Here is a 26,688-nt window from a genome sequence, read left to right on the forward strand (position 1 = left end):
AATTTAGTGTGTACCCAAGGAAACTTTCTTATTCCATGTGTGGACATACCTACTAGAGATTGTCTGTTGGGAATTAAGTGACTGAGGTGTCAGTGAGGGAGCACTTTGGGGCAAATGATCATAATTATATTGTTTTAAAATAGTGATGGAAAAGGATAGACCTGATCAAAAGTTGAAGTTCTTAATTGGAGTAAGGCCATTCTTGACACTATTAGGCAGGAATTTTCAAATGTTGATTGGGGGAGGCCGTTCACAGGTAAAGAAATGGTTGGGAAGTGCAATTCCTTTAAAATGAGATAGTATGTCCCTGTTAGTGTGAAGGGCAAGGCTGGTAAGTGTTGGGAATGCTGGATGACTAGGCTCTGGCCAAGAAAAAGGAGGAGGCATATGTTGGGGACAGACAGCTGGGGTTGACTGAATGCCTAGAAGAGTATGAAGGCAGTAGGTGTATACTTAAGAGGGAAATCAGGAGGGCAAAAAGGGGACCTGAGGAGCTTTGGCAAATAGGGTTAAGGAGAATTCGGAGATTGAGTAAATTAAAGCAAAAGAGTAGGGAGAGATTAGGGCCCCTTAACGATCAATATGGCCATATATGTGTGAAACCACAGAAGTTAGGTGAGATACTGAACAAATATTTCCTGTCCATATTTACTGTGGTGAAGAACGTGGAAGCTGGGGAATTAGCAGAAATAAAAAAAATCTTAGTATTTATATTACAGAAGAGGAGGTGCTGGAAGTCTTAAAATGCATAAGATTAGATAAATCCCTGGGACCTGATCAGGTGTTTCCCAGAACTTTGGGAAGTTAAGGAAAAGTTTATTGGGCCCTTTGCTGAGATAATTGTATCTTTGATAACTAGGGGTAATGTGCAGGAAGACTGGAGGTTTGCTAAAGTGGTACGATTATTCAAGAAAGGCCATATGGAAAAGCCTGGGGACTAGAACATTGTGCCTTACCTTAGTGATGGATGAGTTGCTGGAGAGGATTCTGAAGGACAGGATTTACATGCATTTGGAAAGGCAATGATTTGTAAAGGAATGTCAGTATGGCTTTCTGCATGGAAAATCATGTCTCATATCTTGATTGACTTTGTTTGAAGAGGTGACAAAGAAGATTGATGAAGGCAGAGCAGTAGATGTTCTTTTGGACCTCAGCAAGGCATTTGACAAGGTTCAGTATGGTGGACTGGTTAGTAAGGTTAGATGACATGGAATCCAGGGAGAGAGACGCAATTGGATGCAAAATTGGCTTGAAGATAGGAGACAGAGGGTGGTGGTAGAGGTTTGTTTTACGGACTGAAGGCCTATGACCAGCAGTGTGCCACAAGGATCGGTGCTGAGTCCACTGCTTGTCGTCATTTATATAAATGATTTGGATGTGAATATAGGAGGCATGGTTAGAAAGTTTATGGATGACACCAAAATGTTGGTGTAGTGGACAGTGAAGAGTATCTGAAAGTACGATGGGACTTACACAGTTAATGGTAGGATCCTCAGGTGTGTTGCACAGCAAGGAGACCTAGGATGGCGGGTGCACAGTTCCTTGGAAGTGAAGTCACAGGTAGATAAAATAGTGGAGAAGGTGCTTAGCATATTTGCTTTCATTTGTCAGTGCATTAACTATAAGAGTTGGAAGGTCATGTTGTGGCTCTACAGGATCATTGGGGACACCTTAGAGTGCTGTGTACATCTTTGGTCGCCCTTCTGTAGGAAGGATGTTGTTAAACTTGAGAAGGTGCAAAAATGATTTACAAGATGTTGCTGGGACTGGCGGGTTTGAGTTATAAGGAGAGGCTGAACAGACTGGGATGTTTTTCCCTGGAGCTTCGGAGGTTGAGTGACCTTTACAGAAGTTTATAAAATCATGAATGGCATGCATAGGGTAGATAGCCAAGTTCTCTTTCCTAGACTGAGTAAGTCAAAAACTAGAGGGCATAAGTTTAAGGCGAGGGGAAATATTTGACAGGACCAGGGATAGGTTTTTCATGCAGAGGGTGGTGCATGTATGGAATGAGCTGCCAGAGGAAGGGATGGAGACAGATATATTACAAGGCATCTGGATGGATATATGAATAGGATGGGTTTAGAGGGGTACAGGCCAAATGCTGGCAAATGGAACTAGATCAGATTGGGACTGTCTGGTCTGCGCAGAAGAGTTGGACCCAAGAGTCTTTTTCCGTGCTGCATAACTCTGACTCTATGACTTTATATGGAAATGTAAAACCGACCATAACAGGAAGAAATAGAAATTCTAAGTCTGTTAGTCAACCGGATATTGTTTCCCACATGATGATCCAAAATACTGGGTGTTGGCAAGTTACTCCTCTATAGTACCCACGGAGGAATAATATCCAGAAAGAGTCACTAATGATGGCTTGGAATTATGCTTTTCAATGCCTCCCCAGTTGAATTGATATATTTGGGTAAGAATTGAGTATTCACCACATTGTTCTGGAAATATCAGCTGTAAATCCACTGATGTGTTTATTGTTTGATTTTTCCAGTAGAGACTATGGGGACAGGTTTCAAAGTGTGCTTATGTTTGCTTCCATCCCTGAGGTGGAACTTGTGCTGCAGCATCTTCTAAAAGTAACAAGTCTTCACCTGAACCCTCCATAGTTGAAGGTGCTCAGTTCATCCATGTTCTTGTCCAACATCTGTTCGCCCAGATTGATATTTTTGAATACTTGTCAGGCCTACTGAATATTTTTTACTTTCTCGATTCCTCTTGAGTCTAAAGCAGACTCCCAAACGTAGAGTGGATGCTGTTTTGAAAAACTCCTGTAAGAATCAGGATATATAAATGAGGATGAAAATTGAAAATGTATTGGCTCAGGACTGTGTGCATTCTATAGGTGCATGTGCTGGCACTGAGCGGTGACAAACAGACCTTTGAATATTTAAGTTGAGTCTACATGAATAGTATGAAGTTTTACTCTTGAAGTGCAGCCACTATTTTGATGTAAAATATGCAGTGGTTAATTTTCACAGACCTACTTACAAGCAGCAATGAGATAAATTGTCATTGGTGATGGTCTGTTTTTGGTAGTGATAGTTTAGGAATAAATCTTGGCCATGACACAAGAACACTATCTGAGAGGGTAAGTGAGATGTTTGTTTAGTATCTGTTCAGGAAAATACATCTCTGATATTGCAGAGTTAGCTGTACTGCCACAAACATGGAGAATGCTCAAGAAACTTCCAATTTTTAAGGCAGCAACCATGTTTTGTGTGATATGACTCTTGAGAACAGGCAGGTGAAATTTAAAAATTTAGACCCCAATAGTTAGTGAATGTTTGGAAACTAAGAGCTGAATCCTTCTCATGTTTTCATGTTTTTGTTTGCAGATATGTGAATGGACATGCCAAGAAACACTATGAAGATGCCCAGATTAATTCAAACAACATTAAAAAGTCAGAGAAGCATGAAAAAGAGAAATTGCAGCATGCAGTGTGTATGGATTGCAGCAGTTACAGCACCTTCTGGTATGTGAAGTAAAATATTAAATCTGTTAATGCAGGGTTTATAATATTATTTGAACCAAAGAACTTGCTGTGCACTTTAATGTATGCTCTTTAATTTAAGTACCTGCTTCATTCTGATCTTCAATGTTGAATAATATTTGCCTTGAGAAACCCAAATAGTTTTGCTGTATGTGGTTTTAATTTGTTGATATTTAACAGCTTAAAGAAAGATCAAAACAGCGAAACCCTGATTTTTATCCCTTTTTTTTAAACCTATATTGAAAAAAAGCATGGTGATTTTATAGTGCCCCATCCATGTCCTGAAACACTTTACAGCCAACAAATGATGAGATTTTGTTTTTCTGGCAATGTTGGTTAAAGGAGAAATGTTGACCAGTAGACGGTGAGAAATCTCAATCTTCGCCTTTAAGTAGAGGACTTTTAGCACAATGGATTTCGGCACAAACAATTTGTATATACAGCAAGGTCCCTCAAGCAGTTTAATGAATACCTGACTGGATAATGTTTTTGATTGGGAATGAAGTTTGGCTAGGATGAGAGGAGGATTGCTTGCTGATTTTTGGGTTAACATTTCATCTAAGCAAAACAGCCTTCCCTAATGCTGTCTTTATCTTTGGTCATCTTAAACTTTTATAGCCTTGCAGTTCTCCCATTCCATCACTCTCTGATACTCGTGCATGCACCCTCTTTACTTATTTTTGATTGTACCTTTGTTGTCTAGATGCTTTACTCCGAAGTTTTCCTCATTTTAACATCTCTAAATCCCTCTTCTTTGTCCATGCTTTTTATCAGTCATTTAACCCCTTTGGCTTTTCATCTACTTTTTGACTACTTTGGTTTGGAATGCTTTTCTGTTAAAAGTGACAAGTAAGTGTAAGTTATGAGTAACAAAATGATAACTGAAGCGTACAGTTTTTATTTTAAATAAAATAAATTCTTAGATTCAGCTGCTGAGTTTCCCTACAACTATTTAACCTTTTTAAAATCATGCACAGATGTAGGCATCGCTGGCTAGGCCAGCATTTATTACCAGCCATAATTGCCCCAAAGATGGTTAAGAGTCAACCATATTGCTGTGAGCCTGGAGTCACATGTAGGCCAGACCAGGTAAGGGCAGCAGTTTCCGTTAGCAAACCAGATGGTTTTTTTCCAACAATCGGCAATAGCTTCATGGTGACCATTCGACTTTGTTATCTGCTATGACAGATACTCAGAATATTGCCCGAATCTCTGGATTAACAATCTAGCAATAATACCACTAAGCTATCACAGTCTCTCTCTTTTCAGGAAAAGAATTGAAAATGAAATTTTGAAATAGTATTGTGCAATTATAATACAATGTGGCAATAACTTTATTTGGAAAAGCTGTTGTTTCTGCTAAAAACTTCTGGAAGCACAATTTGTAGCACTGGTGGCCTTGTCATTAACGATAGTGACAAGCAAGTTAAATGTCCGATTTAGATCCATGAAACTTATGGTTCATCGAGCATTAGCTCATGTCCATAGATACTGCCACACGCACCTCAGTAGTAATCTGCAGCAAAGCACACTTTGTCTGTGATTGATTACTCCAGAGCTTCTGCTAAATTTTGATGTCAATTTTAGTTTCTTCAAATCATTCAACTCCTTTGTAGACTGCACTTCTGATCTGTACTCAGATGATTTTCTCAGGGCTTTTGAATGTGTTTCCGCTGTCAGGTTTTTTTTCAACTGAGTACAGTACAGCCCTAGGTAGGGGAGGTTTGTCTATTTAATATTCTCATCCTGTCTGAATTATTGTGTTTGCATCTGTCCCATTAACAAAGCTGTGAATGAAGTATTCTTGACTGGCTAGGGCAAACAAGATGACCACACATTACAGCACTGGAGTAAGCTTCTGTTCCTGCTAGCTGAATTACTTGACTTAGTATGTGCAGCGAAGCTACCATTATGCAGTTTTTCTTTATTGGTGCTGCATATGCTTCTTAAATTACCAATTTAAGAAGCACAAGACTTGCATTGCATATGAAATCCCAAAGGGTTTCAATAGTTCTTCCTTTTCCAGAACTGGATTTCATGTAGTTGTGTATCCTTGCTTATAATGAACTTTTACAAAAAAAATCTCAAATCAATGCTGCCATTGTTGTTCTAAGGGACAGTGACATCTTGTGCGTCCTCTCATTCTCCTTTGGATTTTTTTGAGTATTTTGGTTCCCCAACTGTACTGATGAAGCAAAGAAAAGAGTTCAGTATCAGTAGTCTTTATTTCTGCAATTTACCATTCCACAAAATGACACCAGAAAGTGTGAATGAAGTCCTGATGTTGGACTTTCGATCACTTATTTCAAAATAGGAAATGTCCTTTGATGTGGCACCATAGTTGAGACATGAAATGTGGAAAAATAAAATGTATTGGCATATGTAACTGTCACTGGGACAAATACAATTGGGATTACGCACTTTTAGTGGTAGTTATGTCGGAGCAGACTTGATGGGCTGAAGGGCTGTATGAATCGCTGGAGGTATGAGTGGTTAACTCTGCCATTAGGCAAGATTCCAGATTAGATGTGCACCTTATGAATATTCCAATTGGTCTCTGCTGCCATGTATCATTTAGTCAGAGTAAACTGAGCACAGATTAAACCTGACTACATGGTTAATGTTAAGTTAAACATTGCTTCATAGAAATGTAATTAGCTTGTAAAACAATCATTTTAAACGAGAAAGCAACATTTTCCTTTCGCATGAATTTGGAGATTTCAGATTTCTCTTGGGAAAATTTCTAGAAAGGCTCATCATTTTACACTAAAATATGCAGTTCATAATTGAATTGTATTTTAGGAATCCTCAGCCAAATATAAATGCATTTTTTTTTTCTTTCCACTTTCAGGTGATCCTTTAATTTCAATTTAAGTGCTACAAGATCCTACTTTATGGATTTAGTTTGACAAGTTATGTTATTTGCAGTATTGTCTTTTCTGCTACATATAGTTACTGCTAAATACTTAGAATTTTCATTAAAATTACTCTGTTCATTTTATTATGCTGGTTTTATATATATTTCTTTCTATAATCTTGCATCTGTGATCGCTTTAGTCCTGAATTTCCTGGATTACATTTATGGTGCACATTGTGCTGATTTAACTGTTTTTTAAACAATGCAGAAACCTATATCAAGTGTCCTTGATACTGTTGGCACTTCAGTCTTGAACCTCTTGTCTCTTCTTGATGTTTTAGTCCTTTATTATGCTGGGGAGTGTCAATATCAGAAAGCATTCTTGCTTGGTCCCACTGAAAACCTTGTATGTTTTTGGCAGGTTCCAAAAAAAAGAAAATTTGAGAGTACGGAGTGTGACAGCATAATTTTTGAAGTACTGCAGGTCTCATTCACGTGTAATTTCTTAAAAAAAAAGTGGCTGAAATTTTAGGAAGATTCATTTTTGGGAATAGCGCAAATAATTGAGGAAAAGTTCACACGTTTGACATTAAACCTATTATGATCAGTTCCTCAAGAATGAAAGCTAAATTCCACTTGTAGTTATGTTGAAAGTTTCTAAGAAAGTTCAGAGCTTTTTGTCCTCCTTTTTCCTCTGTTTACACTTTCAATTGAGATGGCCTTCTGTCACCTTATTGTATTGGAATTATGCTCTCCTGCCAATGGACACAGTAATATTGGCAAGTTGCAATAAAGTAAAGCTAGAAGATATTGACTGAATTTCATATGAATATCCTGATTCAGTTACCTCTGTGATTTGTTCCTCCTTCACCCAGAGATGGTTCTTGGTCTCAACTGCTGTGCTCATTGCCTAGTTAATCAAGTGATGTACAATCAAATAATTAGGGTTCAGTAACATTGAAAATAAATCAGAAAAGTACTTTTTGTTTAATGTGTAATCTGTTTTTGCTTTAGTTACAGATGTGATGATTTTGTGGTGAATGATACCAAGATGGGCCTGGTTCAGAGGGTCAGAGAGCATCTACAGAACTTGGAGAAGTATGTGTGAATAAGTTAATGGTACTATAATCTTGACTGTTTTCAGGTTTATTTTCTAGACTAGTTTATCTTTTGGATGCAGATTTTAGAAATCAAAAAAAAGATTTCAAACAATGTTTGTATGGAACCCTGGAATAAGCTTGTAAGACAATATAGGTGCAAGAGAACAAAAAGATGAGGTGAGTCTAAATAAAAATTGAAAGAACTCCTGATGCTGAAAATCAGAAACAAAAACAGACATTGTTGGATAAACTCAGTAGGTCTGGCAGTATCTGTGGAGAGAAAACCAGAGTTAATGTTTCAGCTCCAGTGATCCTTTTCGGTTCTGAGGAATTGAACTTCTGCTTGTGATATCTTAGTGAGCTGTGAATGAACCTTTCCTACAAGAAAACTGATTTTCCAGCATTGACAACAACTGTTCTATCTCGTTTAGAAAAAGTGTTAATTAGTTCAATATGTACTTTGGGAGTAGAAATGTGGTTAATGAGTTATAACGTTACTTTTTTTGTTCTGATATACGGATTTAGAACATAGAACACTACAGCATAGTACAGGCCCATCGGCTTTTGATGTTGTGCTGACCCTTTATCCTATCCTATTCTAAGATCAAACTAACCTACATACCTTACATTTTACTATCGTCTGTGTGCCTATTCAAGAGTCACCTAAATGCCCCTAATGTATCTGACTCTACTATCAATGCTAGCAGTGCATGCCACACAGCCACCACTCTCTGCATAAAGAACTTACCTTTGACATCTTCCCTAAACCTTCCTCCAATCACCTTAAAATTATGCCCCCTCATGATAGACATTTCTGCCCTGGGAAAGTGTCTCTGACTATGCCTCTCGTTATCTTGTACACCTTAATCAAGCCACCTCTCATCCTCCTTCACTGCAATGAGAAAAGTCCTTGCTCCCTCAATTTTTCTTCATAAGACATGCCCTCCAGTCCAGGCAGCATGCTGGTAAATCTCTTCTGTACTTTCTCTAAAGTTTCCACATTCTTCCGAGAATGAGATGACCAGACTGAACACAATATTCTAAGTGCGCTCTAACTAGGGCTTTATAGAACTGCAGTATAACCTCAAAGCTCTTAAACTCAATCCCCCTGCTAATGAAAGTCAACACACCATATGCCTTCTTAACAACCCTATCAACCTTGAATGGCAACTTTGAGGGATCTCTGGACGTGGACCCCAAGATCTCTCTATTCCTCCACACTATCAAGAATCCTACCTTTAACCCTGTAATCTGCAATCAAATTCGACTTTACAAAATAAATCACTTCACATTTTTCCAAATTGAATTCCATCTGTGACTTCTCAGCCCAGCTCTACATCTTGTCAATGTTCTATTGCAACCTACAACAGCCCCCCACATTATCCACATCTCCATCAACCTTTGTATCATTGGCAAACTTACTAACCCACCCTTCCACTTCCTCATGCAAGTCATTTATAAAAATCCTAAAGAGCTGAGGTCCCAGAACGGACCCCTGCAGAATATCACTGCAGGCTAAATAATTTCCATCAACTACCGGCCTCTGTGTTCTATTGGCCAGCCAATTCTGTATCCTGACAGCCAAATTTCTCAGTATCCCATACCTCCTCACTTTCTGAATGAGCTACCACAGGGAGCCTTATCAAACGCCTTGCTAAACTTTATATACGGAGTTGAGAGTGTGGAGCTGGAAAAACACAGCAGGTCAGGCAGCATCTGAGGAGCAGGAGAATCTATGTTTCGGGCTTGTGGACCAGGGGCCTGAGAGATAAATGGGAGGGGGGTGGGGGTGAAGGTAGCTGAGAGTGCGATAGGTAGATGAAGGTGAAGGAGGAGGTGATGGGTTGGAGAATATATGGGAAAGGTGATGGACGGTTCAGGAGGGCGCTGCCGAATTGGAGGCTTGAGACTGGGATAATGTGGGGGAGGGGAAATGAAGAAACTGTTGCAATCCACATTTATTTCGTGGTGTTGCAAGGTCCCAAGACAAAATATGAGGCATTCTTCCTCCAGTCGTTGGGTGGTAATAGTTTGGCAGTGGAGGAGGCCTGGGACCTGCGTATCATTGACAGTGGGCGGCGGAGTTGAAGGGTTCAGCCATGGTGCGGTGGGGTTGGTTGGTGCAGGTGTCCCAGAGATGTTCTCTGAAATGATCCGCAAGTAGGTGTCCTGTCTCCCCAATGTAGAGGAGACCACGTTGGGTACAACGAATACAGTGGTTTACATTGGTAGAGGTACAGGTAAATTTCTGTCGGATGTGGAAGGATCTTTTGGGGCTTTGGATGGAGGTTAAAGGAGTGGGTGTGGGCTCAGGTTTGCACTTCCTGCAGTGGCAGGGAAATGTGCCAGGAGTGGGGTGTGGGCTGGTGGGGGCATGGACCTGACAAGGGAATTGTGGAAGGAATAGTCTCTCCAGAACACTGATAGGGGTGGGGAGGGAAATATATCTCTGGTGGTGAGGTCCATTTGGTTCACCTGGACCATCTCAGACACCTCCTTCCCCTTCCTGGACCCCTCCATCTCCATTTCCAGCGACCAACTAATCACGGACATCTACTAAGCCCAAAGAGCTCCCACAGTTACCTAGACTACACCTTCTCCCACCTTACCTCCTGTAAAAGCATCATCTCTTATTCCCACTTCCTCCGCCTCTGTTCCCAGGATGACCAATTCTACCGTAGAAAATCCGAGGTGGCCTCCTTATTCCACGATCTCAATTTCCTTTCTGATGTGGTTAACGATGTCCTCCAGCGCATCTCCTCCACTTCCCACGCCCCACCCTTGAACTCCATCCATCCCAATGCAACAATGACCGAACCCTCCGGTCCTCACCTGTCACCCCACCAACCTCCGCGTCACCCTCTGTCGCTTCCGCCACCTACAAATGGACCCCACCACCAGAGATATATTTCCCTCCCCATCCCTATCAGCATTCTGGAGAGACCATTCCCTCTGCGACTCCCTTGTCAGGTCCATGCCGCCCCACCAGCCTACACCCACTCCTGGCACCTTTCCCTGCCACCGCAGGAAGTGCAAAGCTTGCACCGACACTACTTTGCTCACTTCCATCCAAGGCCTTAAAAGATCCTTCCACATCCAACAGAAATTTACCTGTATTTCTGCCAATGTCATCTACTGTATCTGTTGCACCTAATGTGGTCTCCTCTACATCGGGGAGACAGGACGCCTACTTGTGGATCATCCCAGAGAACATCTCTGGGACACCTGCACCAATCAACTCCACCGCCCCGTGGCTGAACACTTCAACTCCCCCTCCCACTCTGTTAAGGACATGTAAGTCCTGGGCTGCCTCCACTGCCAAACTGTTACCACCCGATGCCTCGAGGAAGAATGCCTTGTATTCCGCCTTGGGACCCTGCAACCACACAGGATAAATGGGGATTTCAAGAGTTTCCTCATTTCCCCATCCCCCACATTTTCCCAGTTTCCTCCCCCCCCCCCCCCAAAACCCCATCCCCCTCCCATTTATCTCTCAGTCTACAAGCCTCATTCCCGATGAAGGGCTTATGCCCAAAACATCGATTCTGCTCCTCAGATGCTGCGTGACCTGCTGTGCTTTCCCAGCACCACACTCTCAACTCTGATCTCCAGCATCTGCAGTTCTCACTTTCTCCTAAAATCCACATACAGCCACATCCACTGTTCTATCTTCGTCAAAATTTGACAAATAGCAGTTAACTTTGTCATGTTTTAGGGCATCTTTAGGTTTCTAAACTGGCATGTTTAATGTTTTGTAACAGGCATAATGGCAATTCGCATTGTAATTATTTTCTTTACTCAATTGCTACTCAATTGCTTAAAAGGATTAAATTCGCAGATGATGGCTGTTCCATATTGATGTTCTGTTGGCAATAGTGGCTCCCAAACAAGTGCTTTCAGGCTCTGAGAAATGCCGCTGACACCAAGTTGAAAAGTTCGGGTGAAAACTTTAGCACCCCAACAGGCAGTGAGGTCATAACGTTTAAGAAGAAGGAACAAAACAGCACAGGGATCAGGCCCTTTGTCCCACCATTCCTCTGTTGATAATGATACCATCTGCCTGCATGTGGTCTATTCCTTGTCTATTCATGTGTCTGTCTGAATGCTACTTAAATGTTGTTAGCCTATCTGTTTCTCCCAATTTCCACGGCAGTGTGTTCCAGGCACCTAAGACTTCTGTGGAGAAAAAAATGCTTCCAAAAGGATTTTTGGAAAAGAGTGCTTCCAAATAAACCTGTTGGACTGTAATCTGATGTTGTGTGATTTTTAACTTTTTCTACCCCTGTCCAACAATGGCACCTCCAAATCAGGAAACAAAATAGTTTTGCACATTGTTTCGGCCACTTTTGGAATATTGCGTGCAATTCTAGTCTCCTTCCTATCGGAAGGATGTTGTGAAACTTGAAAGGGTTCAGAAAAGATTTGAAAGGATGTTGCTCGGGTTGGAGGATTTGAGCTATAGGGAGAGGCTGAACAGGCTGGGGTTGTTTTCCCTGGAGCGTCAAAGGCTGAGTGGTGACCTTGTAGATGTTTATAAAATCATGAGGGACGTGGATAGAATAAATAGTCTTTTCCCTGGGGTGAGGGAGTCCAGAACTAGGGCATAGGTTTAGGGTAGTAGGGGAAAGATATAAAAGAGACCTAAGGGGCAACTTTTTCATGCAGAGAGTGGAGTGTGTATGGAATCGAGCTGCCAGAGGAAGTGGTAGAGGCTGGTTCAATTGCAACATTTAAAAGGCATCTGGATGGATATATGAATAGGAAGGGTTTAGAGGGATATGGGCCAAATGCTGGAAAATGGGGCTAAATTATGTTGGGCTATCTAGTCAGCATGGACGAGTTGGATTGAAGGGTCTGTTTCTGTGATGTACGTATCTATGACTTTATCTTTTTTAAACTTGCCATGTCTTACTGTATATTTGACATTTCCACCCTGGGAACAAGACTCTTGACTGTCCACCCTATCCATGCCTCTCATAATTTTATTGTTGCCTCTCCATCAGGTTGACCCCTCAGCCTCCAGAGCTCTAGCAAAAACATTCCCACTTTGTTCAGCTTCCCCTTTATAGCAATCCAGGCACCATCCTGGTAAACTTCTTTTGCACCGTCTCCAAAACCTCCACATCCTTCCTATAGTGTGGTGACCCCCCCCCCCCCCCCCCCCCTTCCCTAGCTTACCCTCTTGCTCCTAATATATGTGTAAAATGCCTTCGGATTCTCCGTAATCCTACTTGCTAAGGATGCTTCCCATTTTACCCTCCTAATTCCCTATTTTAAGTACTTTCCTGCTTCCTTTATATTCGGGAGTCTTGTCTGATTTCAGCTTCCCAAACCTTATGTATGCTTCCTTTACTTTTTGAGTAAAGTTTCAAAATCTCTTGTCATCCAGCATTCCTGAATCTTGCCACCATTATCTTTGATCCTCACAGGAATCTGCTGGTCCTGAACTTTGATCATCTGGCCTTTTTTAAAAAAAACGCTCATGTCAGTTGTGGATTTATCCTCTAACGGCTGCCTCCAATCTCATTTTTCCAGTTCCTGCCAAATACTATTGCAATTAACCTTCCCCCAATTTAGTGCCTTCATGTGAGCACCAGTTTAATTTTTAACCATGACTACCTTCGGAATTATGATCACTGTTCCCAAAATCCTCCTCGCTGAAACGTCAATTACTTGGCTGGGCTCATTCCACAATGCAAGATCTAGTACAATGCCTTTTCAAGTAGGGCATCTACATTTTGTTTCAGGAGCCCCTCCTGGATGAATCTAACAAATTCTACCTCATCTAAGCCCTTGGAACTAAGGGAGTCCCAGTCAATATTGAGGAAGTTAAAATCACCCTTTACAACAGCTGTATTTTTACATCTTTCTGTGCTCTAACTCTAAATGTGTTCCTCTATCACATGTTGGCAATTGGGAGCCCTGTAGTATTCCCTATTATAGGAGTAAGAAAGGTGTAATCATTGAGTTCTTCCCATATGGCCTTGCTGGATGATCCCTCCAAGTACAACTGTGACATTCTGCTTAATCAGTAATGCAGTTCCTTTGCCCTTTTTACATCCCCCTCTATCATGCCTGAAATATCAAAACCCTAAAATATTGAGCTGCCAATGCTGACCGTCTGTCAACCAAGTTTCTGGAATGGGTACAGTATCATAGTTCCATATACTAATTCAGGCTCTTATGTTCATCTGTCTCAACTGTTACATACATTGCATTTAGATGTGCACTTGTGATGCTAAGACATATAAGGCTATAGGCCAAGTGTTGGAAAGCTAGGTGCTCATTTTTGACCAGCATGGGGTGTTCCTTTTCCTGTGCTGTAGGTCTGTCTGATTATGACCTAAGGAGAGTGCAGGTTAATTCATTTTCTAGTCAGCATCTTGCTGAGTAAACTTTCTCACTTGGGTTTTGCTGGTCTTGGAATGGATGTGTGTATTGGCAAGCAAATAAAATATTTTATGGCTAAGTGTGTCATTTGCTGTGATAATTGAATACTTTCATTTGAAGTCTTAAATACATGTTCTTTTACTTTGTGTTAATTTGGTTTCTGTTGAAATTAATACTTTTTATTTAAAATTTTGTTTCGACATATATCAGCCACATTTTGCACATTGGCCCTCTTTTTATTGTGTATTTGTTATTTCGGTGCAAATGTTGCATGAAGGGTTTTGTTATAGTATGTTTTTTAAAAAGCTCGCATTTAAAGCATCTTGCACGTTAGCTTCTGTAAGTCTGGAATAAGAACAAGAAATGGGAGCAGAAGTAGACCATATGATCCCTAAACCCTCCATTGTCAATAAAGACTATAGTTGAAATTCTAAGTTAGCTCAGCATTGATCCTATTAAACCATCTTTAAAAATTTTATACGTTTCAGTGAGATTACTTATTCTTCTAAATGTCAGGAATATAGGTCTCTTCTACTCCCATCTGTCTTCATAAGACCAGCCTCTTATTTCAGAAATCCGGTTAGTGGACCTTAGTACACCTTCTAAGGCAAGTATACTTATCCGTGCATACCAGAGTTATGTACAACTGTGGTCTTGGCAAAGCCCAAAATAATTGCTGCAAGACATCCTTACTCCTTATAACCCTTTGCAATAAAGACCATATGCTAGTTCAAGAGCAAAGTATTGTAGATACTGGAAATGAAATAATGGGAAATATTCAGTTCAGGCAATATTTGTGAAGAGAGAAATAGAATTAACACATTGGTTCTGCAAGATGTTCTTCATTTCTTAATTCTTTCCAAGCAGTATTTGGACTGCTGCTATTCAATCATTTACACTTACTCTTGACATAGTCTTTTTTTGTTTCTTTGAATTTAACAAAAGGAAATAAATCAATTATACTTTGTTTTTGAGGAGATTATGACAGAACTGTGGAAGCTGGATGCCTGCCACAATAGATCCATAGCCTTTCGTAGAATCATAGAATAGTTACTGCACAGAAGGGTTATCTCTGTTTGTGCTGATTCTCTGCAAACACGTTTTGCTTACAGCCACTCCCACACCTTTTCCCTTTGGCCCTGCATTTGTTTTTCAGATAATAATATGATTCCCTTTTGGGCACCTTGATGTCTCCATCATACTCTCAAGCAGTGCATTCCAGAATGTACAGAAGATTTTCCTCTTGTTGAATTTCATTAAACCTGTTCATAATATAATTGCTGGAGAGCTTGGGTTCTTAAGTTGAGGAATTTTCTTTTAAGTTTGATTTGATTTTGTGTGTTAATGGAGGTTTTTTTTTAGTTTGAGAGAGAGTTGTTTGGTTTACATGCATTTAAGCGGGGCAAAAGTGAGGACTGCAGATGCTGGAAACAGAGTTTAGATTAGAGTGGTGCTGGAAAAGCACAGCAGGTCAGACAGCATCAGAGGAGCAGGAAAATCAATGTTTTGGGCAAAAGCCCTTTTCATCCAATCTAAACCCTTACATGCATTTAAGCAAAGTCTTTAAAATCCTTGAAGATTTATTTGCATTTAAAAATGCAAACTGCATTTTAAAAAAAGTTAGAAAAGAAAAAAAATGCTGCTGTTGTTGAGAGACCAGAGTCCAGTAACACAGTCAGAACAACCCAGAACAGACAGGCAGTGTGCCAGGTTCATTTAGAGAGAAATGTCTGTAGCAACAGAAGTACTGTTAGTTTAGCAACATCCAAAATAGTCAAGACAGAAAGAAAAAACTTCTGAGCGGTTTAAAAGTAAGTCAGAAACCCAAAGACCTGAGGTTACCAAACCCATATTAAATATTAAGTGAGCTGTATTAGCAGTTTAAAGGTTTCGAGAAAAGACACTAAAGAAAACAGCATCAATCTTGCTAAAAAGAAATGCCGGTTGTTGAGAATTTAAAGTATGGACAAGGAAGACCTTTCAGCTGAGGTTTGAGAGAGTGTTTAAGATTTGTTTATGGTAAAATAACTGAGCCTTTCTTTTCATAGTTGTAATAAGAAAATTTAAAAGAGTTCTTGTGTAGCATAACAATGAGTTATGAGAAGATTTGTCGCTCAGGTTGAGGTTTGGATGCAAGTTTGCTCGCTGAGCTAGAAGGTTCATTTTCAGATGTTTTGTCACCACTATCAGGTAACATTATCAGTGAGGCACTGGTGTTAATGACCAGCTTTCTATTTGTGTGTATAGGTTTCAAGCAGGCTAAGATAAAAGGTAGGGAGGAGGGACTTGGGGGAGGGACGTTGGGAATGCGATAGGTTGAAGGAGGTTAAGGTGAGGGTGGTGGGGACGGAGAGGTTGGGAAGAAGATTGCAGGTCAAGAAGGCGGTGCTGAGTCTGAGGGTTGGGACTGAGATAAGATGGGGGAGGGGAAATGAGGAAACTGGAGAAATTTGCATTCATCCCTTGTGGTTGGAGGGTTCCTAGGCGGAAGATGAGGTGCTTTTCCTCCAGGCGTCGTGTTGCCATGGTCTGGCGATGGAGGAGGCCAAAGACCTGCATGTCCTTGGTGAGTGGGAGGGGGAGTTAAAGTGTTCAGCCACGGGGCGGTTGGGTTGGTTGGTGCAGGTGTCCCAGAGGTGTTCTCTGAAACATTCTGCAAGTAGGCGGCCTGTCTCCCCAATGTAGAGGAGGCCACATCGGGTGCAGCGGATGCAGTAAATGTGTAAATCAACCTCCTTTGTTACTGCAGACAAAACCTCATTATTTAAACACGATTATTCTGCATTGACCCCAAGTGACTTTAACTCTGTCCTGAATTATATGTTTCTTTAAAAAAAACTATTGAAATTTTAAACCACATAAGTAGCTGAACTATTTGAACTACTTGTACACCTATAGAAGATTTTTGAATTCCCCTTATGTACACTACTAGCCTCTTACTCAACTTTCTTTTTGCTTTGCGTAATTGTATTTTCAATTCTCCTTTGAATATTCTATATTTAACCTGATTCCTCATTGTATTATCCATCTGATTTGCTTTCATGTGTGCACATGTTCTAATTATCTTGCTTTGCCTTTAAAGAATAAATAAGACAGCTAGTTGTTTACCTGTTTACTGCTTTGTCTGAATTGAATTGAATTTATTGTCACATGTACCGAGGCACAGTGAAAAGCTTGTCTGTGAGCAATCCAGGCAGATCAGAATTAAGTAGCATAGATCAGTAAATAATAGGTAAACAGTGGCAAAAACAAAAGCACAGGTGAATGCTAAGAGTTTGAGTCCATTCAGTATTCTAACAACAGTAAGGTGGAAGCGGTTTCAAAATCGCCTGATGCGTGTATTCAGGCTTCTGTACCTTCTCCCCGATGGTAGAGCTGGTAGAAAAACCTTGCCAGGGTGGGATGGATCTTTGAGAATGCTGGCAGCCTTTTCTTGACAGCGGGCCTGGTAGATAGATTCTATAGATTGGAGGTTGGCCTTTGTGAATGTCCGGGCTGAGTTCACCACTCTCTCTAACCATCTCCGATCTTGAACAGTATAGTTGCCATACCAGGTAGTATCTTGATGCACATTTTCTCAGCTGCCTGAGGAAGAAGAGACATTGGGCCTTTGTAACCAGTGCATCCACGTGAAGGGTTCAAGAAAGCTTGTTGTGGATGACCGCTCCCAGGAGCTTGACACTCTCCACTTGTTCCACCTCTGCTGTTAATGTGTAGTGGGCATGAGTAATAGCCCACCGAAAATCAATAATGAATTCCTTGGTTTTGCCGGCATTGAGAGCTAGGTGGTTCTCAGTCCACCATTTTTCCAGGTCTTCCACTTCCTGTCTGTAGCCTGTTTCGTTGCCATCTGAGATTCGACCGACTATGGTGGTGTCATCAGCTAACTTGTAAATGGCATTAGCCTGGTATTTGGTGACGCAGTCATGCGTGTACAATGAGTACAGTACGGGGCTGAGTACGCATCCCTGGGGGGCTCCAGTGTTGAGTGTTAGTGAGGATGAAATATTGTCCCCAATCTTCACTGATAGTGGCCTGTGGGTCAGGAAACTAAGGATCCAATTGCAGAGAGTGGGGCTTAGTCCGAGATCTCTATGTTTAGTAATCAGTCTCAAGGGGATAATAGTGTTGGAACTGAACTGTAGTCAATGAGTAGGATTCTTACATAGATGTTCTTGGTGTCAAGATGTTCTAGCGAGGAAAGAAGGGCAAATGATATGGCATCTAATGTGAATCAGTTGGTCCGATAGGCAAACTGAAGCGGGTCAAGTGTAGTGGGGAGACTGGAGTTGATTAATGCCATGACCAGCCTTTCAAAACACTTCAACACTGAAGTTAGGGCCACTAGGTGGTAGTCATTGAGACCTGCTGCATGAGTCGCCTTAGGCACAGGGAGGATGTTGGCCCTTTTGAAACAGGCAGGGACAGTGGCCTGCTGCAGGGAGAGGCTGAAGATGTCCAAGAAGACCTCTGCCAGTTGATCTGCACATGCTCTGAGTGCATGGACTGGTACTTGGTCTTGTCCCATCGCTTTCCTTGGATTCACATGAAGGAAAACTGATCTGACCTCTGCAGTGACTGTTGGGATAGGTTTGTAAGGAATAGGTGTTACCTCTCTGCTGAAATTCTGCTCAAAGTGAGCGTGTTATGGTCTTATGGTCTTATGGTGGAAGGCGTTGAGACGATCTGGGAGGGATGTGTCATTGTCTGCTATCTTGCACAGTCTCATTTTAGAATCTGTGATGTCATTCAGTCCTTTCCATTCACTCTTGGATTTTAGCAGATTCATCCAGGGTTTCCTGCTGGAGAACACACAGATTGACTTCCTCCGTATGCAGTCCTCCACACACTTGCTGATTAAGTCTATCACACTGGTGGTGTACTTATTGCTTCAATTTTGCCTGAGCCAGATCAGTTCTTATTCCAAGTTGTCTCTCCTTCAGTTAATCCAGCTTGGGGTCAATATGGTGGTTTACATCTACCTCAATGCCAGTGTTCAATTTCAGCCTCTGCCAACTGTCTGTGAGGAGTTTGCATATTCTCCCCATGTCTCTTGAGTTTCCACCCGGTGCTCTGGTTTCCTCCACAGATATGTGCAGGTTAGGTGGATACGCAATGCTAAATTGTTTGTAGTGTCCAAGGATGTGTAGGCTAGGTGAACTAACCGTAATAAATGAAGGGTTACGGGGATAGGGAGAGAGATTGAATGGGATGCTGTTTGGATGGTTGGTGCAGACGCGATGGGCCAAATGGCCCCCCTCTGCACTGCAGGGATTCTATAATTCAAATCATGCTTACTTTGGATTGTTCTTTGTCAATTTCCATAGCCACCTTAAGCTTTATGGATAGTGATTACCGTCCTGAAATGATGTCCACTGACACTAGATCTTTTTGGCCCACCTCATTCACAAGAACAAGATCCAGCAATGCTGCTTTTTCTTTTGAAGTAGAAAATTACTAATGTGGAAAATGATGCTTAACATACATTGTGCTTTTTGAGTCTGTATTCTGATGGTTAAATTCATGTGCTAGAACGACTGTATAATTCTAGCAACTTGCACTTCATTGCAAATGTGCTTCTCAACGTCTCTCCCATTAACAGGTGGTCTACAGACTACACTGAGGCAATGTAATTGTATCTATTTGTTTCTGCCCTCTCATTTTTTCCTCTTTAACTCCATTGGACCACTTCTTGCTCCTACACTCCAATGTTCTCTTTAATAAAGATTATAACTCTTCCGCTGCTGCTTTCTTTCCAATCTGTTCAAACATCACCCACCTCACATTCTCATCCACACCATTCATGAATATCTCAAACTATAAGGGGCCTCTGCTACGTCTGGTCTAACTCGACTGCCCTTCTTTTAAAGTGGGACCATATTCCCTCAAAACATTTCCTATCCATGCACCTATCCAAACATCTTTTTAAAAGTTGGAATAGCATTATCTCTACTAGTTCCTCTGGCAGCTCGTACCTTATACACACCATCCTCTGTTTTTTTTAAAAAGTTGCCCCTCCACAGTCCCTTTTTAAAACTTTTCCCTCTCCCCTTAAACCATTTCCTCTAGTTTTGGACTCCCTTACCCTGGGGAAAAAAAAACTTACTTTTCACCTTATCTATGCCCCTTATGACTTTATAAATCTCCTATAAGGTGACCCTTCAGACTCCTAATCTCCAGGGGTAAAAAGTCCCAGCCGATCCAGCCTCCTCTTATAACTCAAACATTCCAGTCTTGGTAATATTCTTGTGAATTGTTTACATCCTTCCTATTCTTTTCATCTAGATATTTTCAAATCAGCTTGTTTCAAGATGTTTATTGCTCATCTCTGGAGTGGTGGGATTTGAACCTAGGCCTCCTGGCTCAGAGGTAGGGGTGTTGCCACTGTGCCACAAGACCCTCTATGCTTCATACACCAGAACTAACTCTTCACTAAAATGTTAGGATTTTACTTATGGAGTGTTTCTGCTCTGCTCATGCACATAGTCATAGAGATGGGCGGCACGGTGGCACAGTGGTTAGCACTGCTGCCTCACAGCGCCAGAGACCCGGGTTCAATTCCCGCCTCAGGCGACTGACTGTGTGGAGTTTGCACATTCTCCCCGTGTCTGCGTGGATTTCCTCCAGGTGCTCCGGTTTCCTCCCACAGTCCAAAGATGTGCAGGGTAGGTAAATTGGCCATGCTAAATTGCCCGTAGTGTTAGGTAAGGGGTAAATGTAGGGGTATGGGTGGGTTGCGCTTCGGCAGGGCGGTGTGGACTTGTTGGGCCGAAGGGCCTGTTTCCACACTGTAAGTAATCTAATCTAATCTAATCTAAAGATGTACAACATGGAAACAGACCCTTCGGTCCAACCCATCCATGCTGACTAGATATCCCAATCTAATCTAGTTCCACTTGCCAGTATCCAGCCCAACCTCCTTCGCTGTCCACTACACCTCCAATTTTGGTGTCACCTGCAAACTTACTAACTGTACCTCTTATGCTCACATCCAAATCATTTATATAAATGGCGAAAAGTAGAGGACCCAGCACCAATCCTGTGGCGCACTCCACTGGTCACAGGCCTCCAGTCTAAAAAAACCCTCCACCACCACCCTCTCTCTTCTACCTTTGAGCCAGTTCTGTATCCAAATGGCTAGTTCTCTCTGTATTCCGTGGGATTTAGCCTTGTCGAATGCCTTACTGAAGTCCAGATAGATCACATCTACTGCTCTGCCCTCATCAATCCTCTTTGTTACTTCAAAAAACTCAAATTTGTAAGACATGATTTCCCACGCACAAAGCCATGTTGACTATCCCTAATCTGTCCTTGCCTTTCCAAATACATGTACACCTTGTCCCTCAGGATTTCCTCCAACAACTTCCCCACCACTGACGTCAGGCTTACTGGTCTATAGTTCCCTGGCTTGTCCTCACCACCCTTCTTAAACAGTGGCACGTTAGTCAACCTCCAGTCTTCCGGCATCTCGCCTGTGATTTGCTCTGAATGGATTAGATTGAAGGACAAGTGTTTCTCACTTATCTGTGCAGACTTGATAGGCCAAAGGGCCTCTTCTGCATTGTATAATTCTGATTTTATAATAGTTATCTTGACTAAATGACTTCCTCTATCACTAAAGAGGATGCGCAACCAACATTAGCATTCAACAGTTGACTTTGTTGCGGCAGTTATCAGGCTAGTGATACCATTTCTTGTTGTCACTCAGAGCAAATCACAGGCGAGATGCCGGAAGACTGGAGGTTGACTAACGTGCCACTTGCTTTACATACCTGCCTTTTCTCTCACTAGTTGAACCTGTACTGTCACCGAACAACTGTATTTAATCACTAGTTGCATGGATCCTAATGAGGATCTTAGCCAAATCTATTGCAACTCACTGACAACTTTACAGAATTGATGAGCATCGTCCGTAGAATATAAATTATGGATCATTGCCAACGCTGTGCAGAAGGTATACTACATTGTTGGAAGTGCTGTCTTTCAGATGTTAAGCAGGGGTCCTGTCTGCTCATAGGTGGACATAAAGTATCCCTTGTTACAACAAGGTATTCACTGTATATGGTCAACATTTATCCCTCAACCAATTTGCTTTTTGTGGAACATGCTATGTGCAACATGCCTACATTTCCACATCTGCCTGCATTACAGCAGTATTCCCATGTTTAAAAATAATTAGTTGGAAATTTCATGCTTTTGAATACTTGTGTTTGAAAGATACAATAAAAATACAAATTCTTTCTCTACCTCATAATTGGAAAGGGACAGGATGTGTTATGCTCACAAAAATCTGGCAATGAACAGTGTCAATCAGATTTGCATTCAAGCCTTGATATGGTCGAAAATTATGCTGTTTAAGATATTTTATTCACTATCGTTATTGACCATTGGTCTGTAAGATTAACATCCAGGCAATGGTGTAGTGGTATCTTTAGGCTCTTGAGCCAAAGAACCAGGTAATGCCCAAGGACTTGGATTCAAATCTTGTCATGGCACATGGTGGAATTTGAATGCAATAAAAATGTGGTTCTGGAGTTCAGGTTACATCTGTCATCCTGTTCTAATAATTAACACATGATTTTGTTAAACCTAGAGTCATAGAGATATATAGTATGGAAACAGACTCTTCGGTCCAACTCGTTGACCAGATAACCTAAATTAATCTAGTCCCATTTGCCAGCCCATTGCCTCTAAAGCCTTCCTATCCATATACCCATCCAGATGTCTTTATATATATGTTGCAGCCTCCACCACTTCCTCTGCCAGCTCATTCCATACATGCACCACCCTTTGCATGAAAAAGTTGCCCCTTGGATCTTTTTAAATCCCCCCCCCCCCCCCCCCCCACCACCACCCCCCTAAACCTATGCCTCCTAGTTCTGGGCTCACCCATTCCAGGGGAAAGACATTGTCTATTTTCCTATCCATGTCCCTCATTAAATTAATTCTGTGTTGAAAATAGTCATTTGTCACTCCTTCCTGTCATGATGACACCATAATGACATCATAACACATGGACATGTTGTAATTGCGTTACCTGTTTGAGTCAATGGAACTATTCTGCACAGTGCCATTTAGAAGGAAAAGGGCAAATAAAAATGGTTCAGCTTTCCCCTATTCCCTGCAAAGACATTTTACATTGTCATTCTTTCCGAAGTTGGCTACTTTTATCTTTCTGATGATTAAGTGATCAATAACTTGGCATTGCACAGCTAAAAATGCACACTCTATGTAGCAAGAATCCCAAGAATTGAGCTGAGAAAACGAGTTAAGCTGTGCTTTTCCAGTTGTTTAAAATAAATCATCTGTTTTGTAGTGTTCTCAATTATATGTATTTAATATAAACTTTAAATATGACGATTTCCAGTTAAATGGTGGAGGAACCTTTTCCAAAACATCTGTGGGAGAGGGCTTCATTCTCAAGCATTGTTCATGCCTTTCGCATACTTTTGCCTTTTCAATTCTGGCTGATCGTTAACAAAAGAACAGTCAAGTTCTGGGACTTGATCTAGCATTAAAAGTTTAAAATAAATTTATTGCACTTTTTTGAAACTTAGATTAGATTAGATTACTTACAGCGTGGAAACAGGCCCTTCGGCCCAACAAGTCCACACCGACCCGCCGAAGCGCAACCCACCCATACCCCTACATTTACCCCTTTAACCTAATGCTACGGGCAATTTAGCAAGGCCAATTCACCTGACCCGCACATCTTTGTGACTGTGGGAGGAAACCGGAGCACCCGGAGGAAACCCACGCAGACACGGGGAGAATGTGCAAACTCCACACAGTCAGTCGCCTGAGTCGGGAATTGAACCCGGGTCTCTGGCGCTGTGAGGCAGCAGTGCTAACCACTGTGCCACCGTGCCGCCCACTTGTTAAATGTTATACTCTCTGAGTAAAAGCCAGTTGCATTATACTCGAGGGAAATCAGAAGGGCAAAAAAGATGCAAGATGGCTTTGACAAGTAGAGTTAAGGAGAATCCAAAGAGATTCTATAAATACATTAAGCGCAAAAGAGTAACTGGGGGAGAATAGGGTCCCTTAAAGATCCACAAGATTGTCTGTGTGGAATCGCAGGAGATGGGTGAGATAGTAAACAAATATTTCACATCAGTATTTACTGTGGAGGAGGATGTGGAAGCTAGAGAACTTGGGGAAATAAATAATGATAAGAGTGGCACGGTGGCTCATTGGTTAGTACTGCTGCCTCACCGCACCAGGGTCCTGGGTTCAATTCCAGCTTGTCTGTGTGGAGTTTGCACATTCTCCCTGTGTCTGCGTGGGTTTCCTCCGGGTGCAAGTCCGGTGAATTGGCCATGCTAAATTGCCCATAGTCTTAGATGCGTTAGTCAGGGGTAAATAGAATGGGTTAGGGTGGGTTTCTCTTCAGAGGGGCAGTGTGGACTTGTTGGCCCAAAGGGCCTGTTTCCACACTGTAGAGAATCTCATCTAATCTAATCTTGAAAAGTGTTCATATTACAGAGGAGGTGGTGCTGGAGGTCTTAAAACACGTAAAGGTGGATAAATCCCCAGGAGCTGATCAGTTGTACCATAGAACTTTAAGAAGCTATGGAAGTGATTGTGAGATATTTGTATTGTAGATAGACACAGAAGACTGGAAGGTGACTAATATGCTATTAATTAAGAAAGGTGGTAAGGAAAAGCCAGGAAACTATAGACCAGAGAGCCTGATGTCGGTGGTGCATATGTTTTTGGAGGGGATTCTGAGGGACAGAATTTACATGTATTTGGAAAGGCAGGGACTAATTAGGGATAAAGTGAGGTCTGCAGATGCTGGAGATCAGAGATGGAAATGTGTTGCTGGAAAAGCGCAGCAGGTCAGGCAGCATCTAGGGAACAGGAGAATCGACGTTTCGGGCATTAGCCCTTCTTCCTGAAGAAGGGCTAATGCCCGAAACGTCGATTCTCCTAATTAGGGATAGTCAACATGGCTTTGTGCATGGGAAAGTGTCTCTCACTAACTTGATTGATTGAGTATTTTGAAGACGTGACAAAGAAGATTGATGAAGGCAGAGCGGTGGTTGTTGTCTAGATGGACTTCAAGCTGTTTGACAATGTTCCGCATGGTAGACTGGTTAGCAAGATTAGATCACGTGGGATCCAGGGAGACCTAGCCATTTGAATACAAAATTGGCTTGAAGGTAGGAGACAGAGGGTGGTTGTGGAGGGGTATTGTTTGGACTAGAGGCCTTTGACCAGTGGTGTGCAGTAAGAATCAATGCTGTGTGCACTGCTCTTTTGCATATATGTAAATTATTAGGATGTGATTATAGGAGGAATTGTTAGTAAGTTTGTAGGTGACACCAGAATTGGTGCTGTAGTAGACAGTGAAGACTGTTATCTCAGAGTATAAAGGGACTTTGGCCAAATGGGCCAAGGCATGGCAGATGGAGTTTATTTTAGATAAATGTGAAGGTTTTTATTTTGATAAGACAAATCAGGGTGGGACTTATATACTTAATGGTAGGGTCCTGGGGAATGTTGCCAAAAGTAGTGACTTTGCATTGCTCGTGGAGTCACAAGTAGACAGGTAGTGAAGAAAGTGTTTGGTCCATTTGCATTTAGTGGTTAGTGCATTGAGTATAGGAGTTGGGATATCATGTTGCAACTGTACAAGACATTGGTTCGGCCATTTTTGGAGTACTGCATTCAATTCTGGACTTGCAGCTGCAGAAAACATGAAAGGGTACAGAAAAGATTTACCAGGATGTTGCTGGGTTGGAGAGTTTGAGCTATAGGGAAAGGCTGAATAGGCTGGGGTTTTTTCCCCTTGAATATTGGAGGTTGAGGGGTGACCTTATAGAGGTTCTTAAGAGGAAGGGGAGAGATACCTGGAAGCTTTGTTTCAGGAGGCAGTCATACCTGGTAGATTAGGTATCACAAATTCAGTCAGTGGTCAAGGAAAGAAGCAGGGTGTGACCGCAAATGAGGCAAGTAGAGGAATCTCAGCTCTTGACTTTGTCCAACAGATATGAGGTACTTGCTCCCTGTGTAGATGAGGAACATAGCTGTAGGGAGGATGAGCGAGCTGACCATGGCACCATGGTACTGGAGGCATTCAAGAGGGGGAGCAAAAAGTTAAGTGGTAGTTGTAGGGGATTCTATAATTAGGGGAATAGATAATATCCTTTATAAGCAGGATCGAGAGTCCCGCCTGGTGCGTTGCCTGCCCGGTGTCAGGGTGCAGGACATCTTTGACTGGCTTGAAAGGATGTTGGAGAGGGAAGGGGAGGATTCAGTTGTGGTTCACGTAATGACAAACAATGGAGGCAAGATGTGGAAAGAGGACCTGTTTAGGGATTATTAAGAACTAGGAATCAAATGATAGAAAAAGTCCTCAAGGGTCATAGTCTCCAGATTACTGTCTGAGTCACATGCAAATTGGCATACAGATGTGAGAGTAAGGGAAATAAACACGTGGCTAAAGGAGTGGTACAGGAAAGAGGGGTTCCTTTTCATGGAGCACTAACATCTGTATTGGAACAGGAGGAATCTGTACCATTGGGATGGTCTACATCTGAAGCGAGCTGGGAGCAGTGTTCTAGTGCAAAGGGTTAGGAGTACTCTTTAAACAAGGAAGTAAAGGGGGAGAAGGGAAGGGTAAAACTGCAAGAAGCATAATGACTAATGGGAAGCAAAGCTACAGATTAAATTCAACTGCATGGAAAAATATGAAAAACAAAAGTCGGAAAAATTATTAAACTCTCCAGCACACAAAATAAGAGTGCGTTTGAAAAGCGTTAAGAATCAAACTTCAAACACATAGAATAAAAAAAAATGACAGTGAGAAGACAGGCAGTCAATTAAAGACCGA

The 26,688-nt window shown here is 41.7% G+C and overlaps 1 protein-coding gene across 4 annotated transcripts in view; it reads left to right on the forward strand.

Moving 5' to 3' along the window:
• The window catches only part of usp3 (ubiquitin specific peptidase 3), a 212,697-nt gene that overhangs the window by 40,468 nt on the left and 145,541 nt on the right, over positions 1 to 26,688 (forward strand). For 3 of the 4 annotated variants that reach the window (XM_087982071.1, XM_087982073.1, XM_087982074.1), the window contains exons 3-4: positions 3,348 to 3,485; positions 7,375 to 7,458. In XM_087982071.1, the coding sequence (XP_087838197.1) occupies positions 3,348 to 3,485; positions 7,375 to 7,458 (222 nt within the window). The remainder of the gene's footprint in view (positions 1 to 3,347; positions 3,486 to 7,374; positions 7,459 to 26,688) is intronic. The other variant, XM_087982072.1, reaches the window with a different exon arrangement.

Source organism: Chiloscyllium plagiosum, unplaced genomic scaffold, assembly GCF_037043375.1.
Source record: "Chiloscyllium plagiosum isolate Xiang-an unplaced genomic scaffold, Cpla_swu_hap1 HiC_scaffold_42, whole genome shotgun sequence".
Classification (NCBI taxonomy): domain Eukaryota; kingdom Metazoa; phylum Chordata; class Chondrichthyes; order Orectolobiformes; family Hemiscylliidae; genus Chiloscyllium; species Chiloscyllium plagiosum.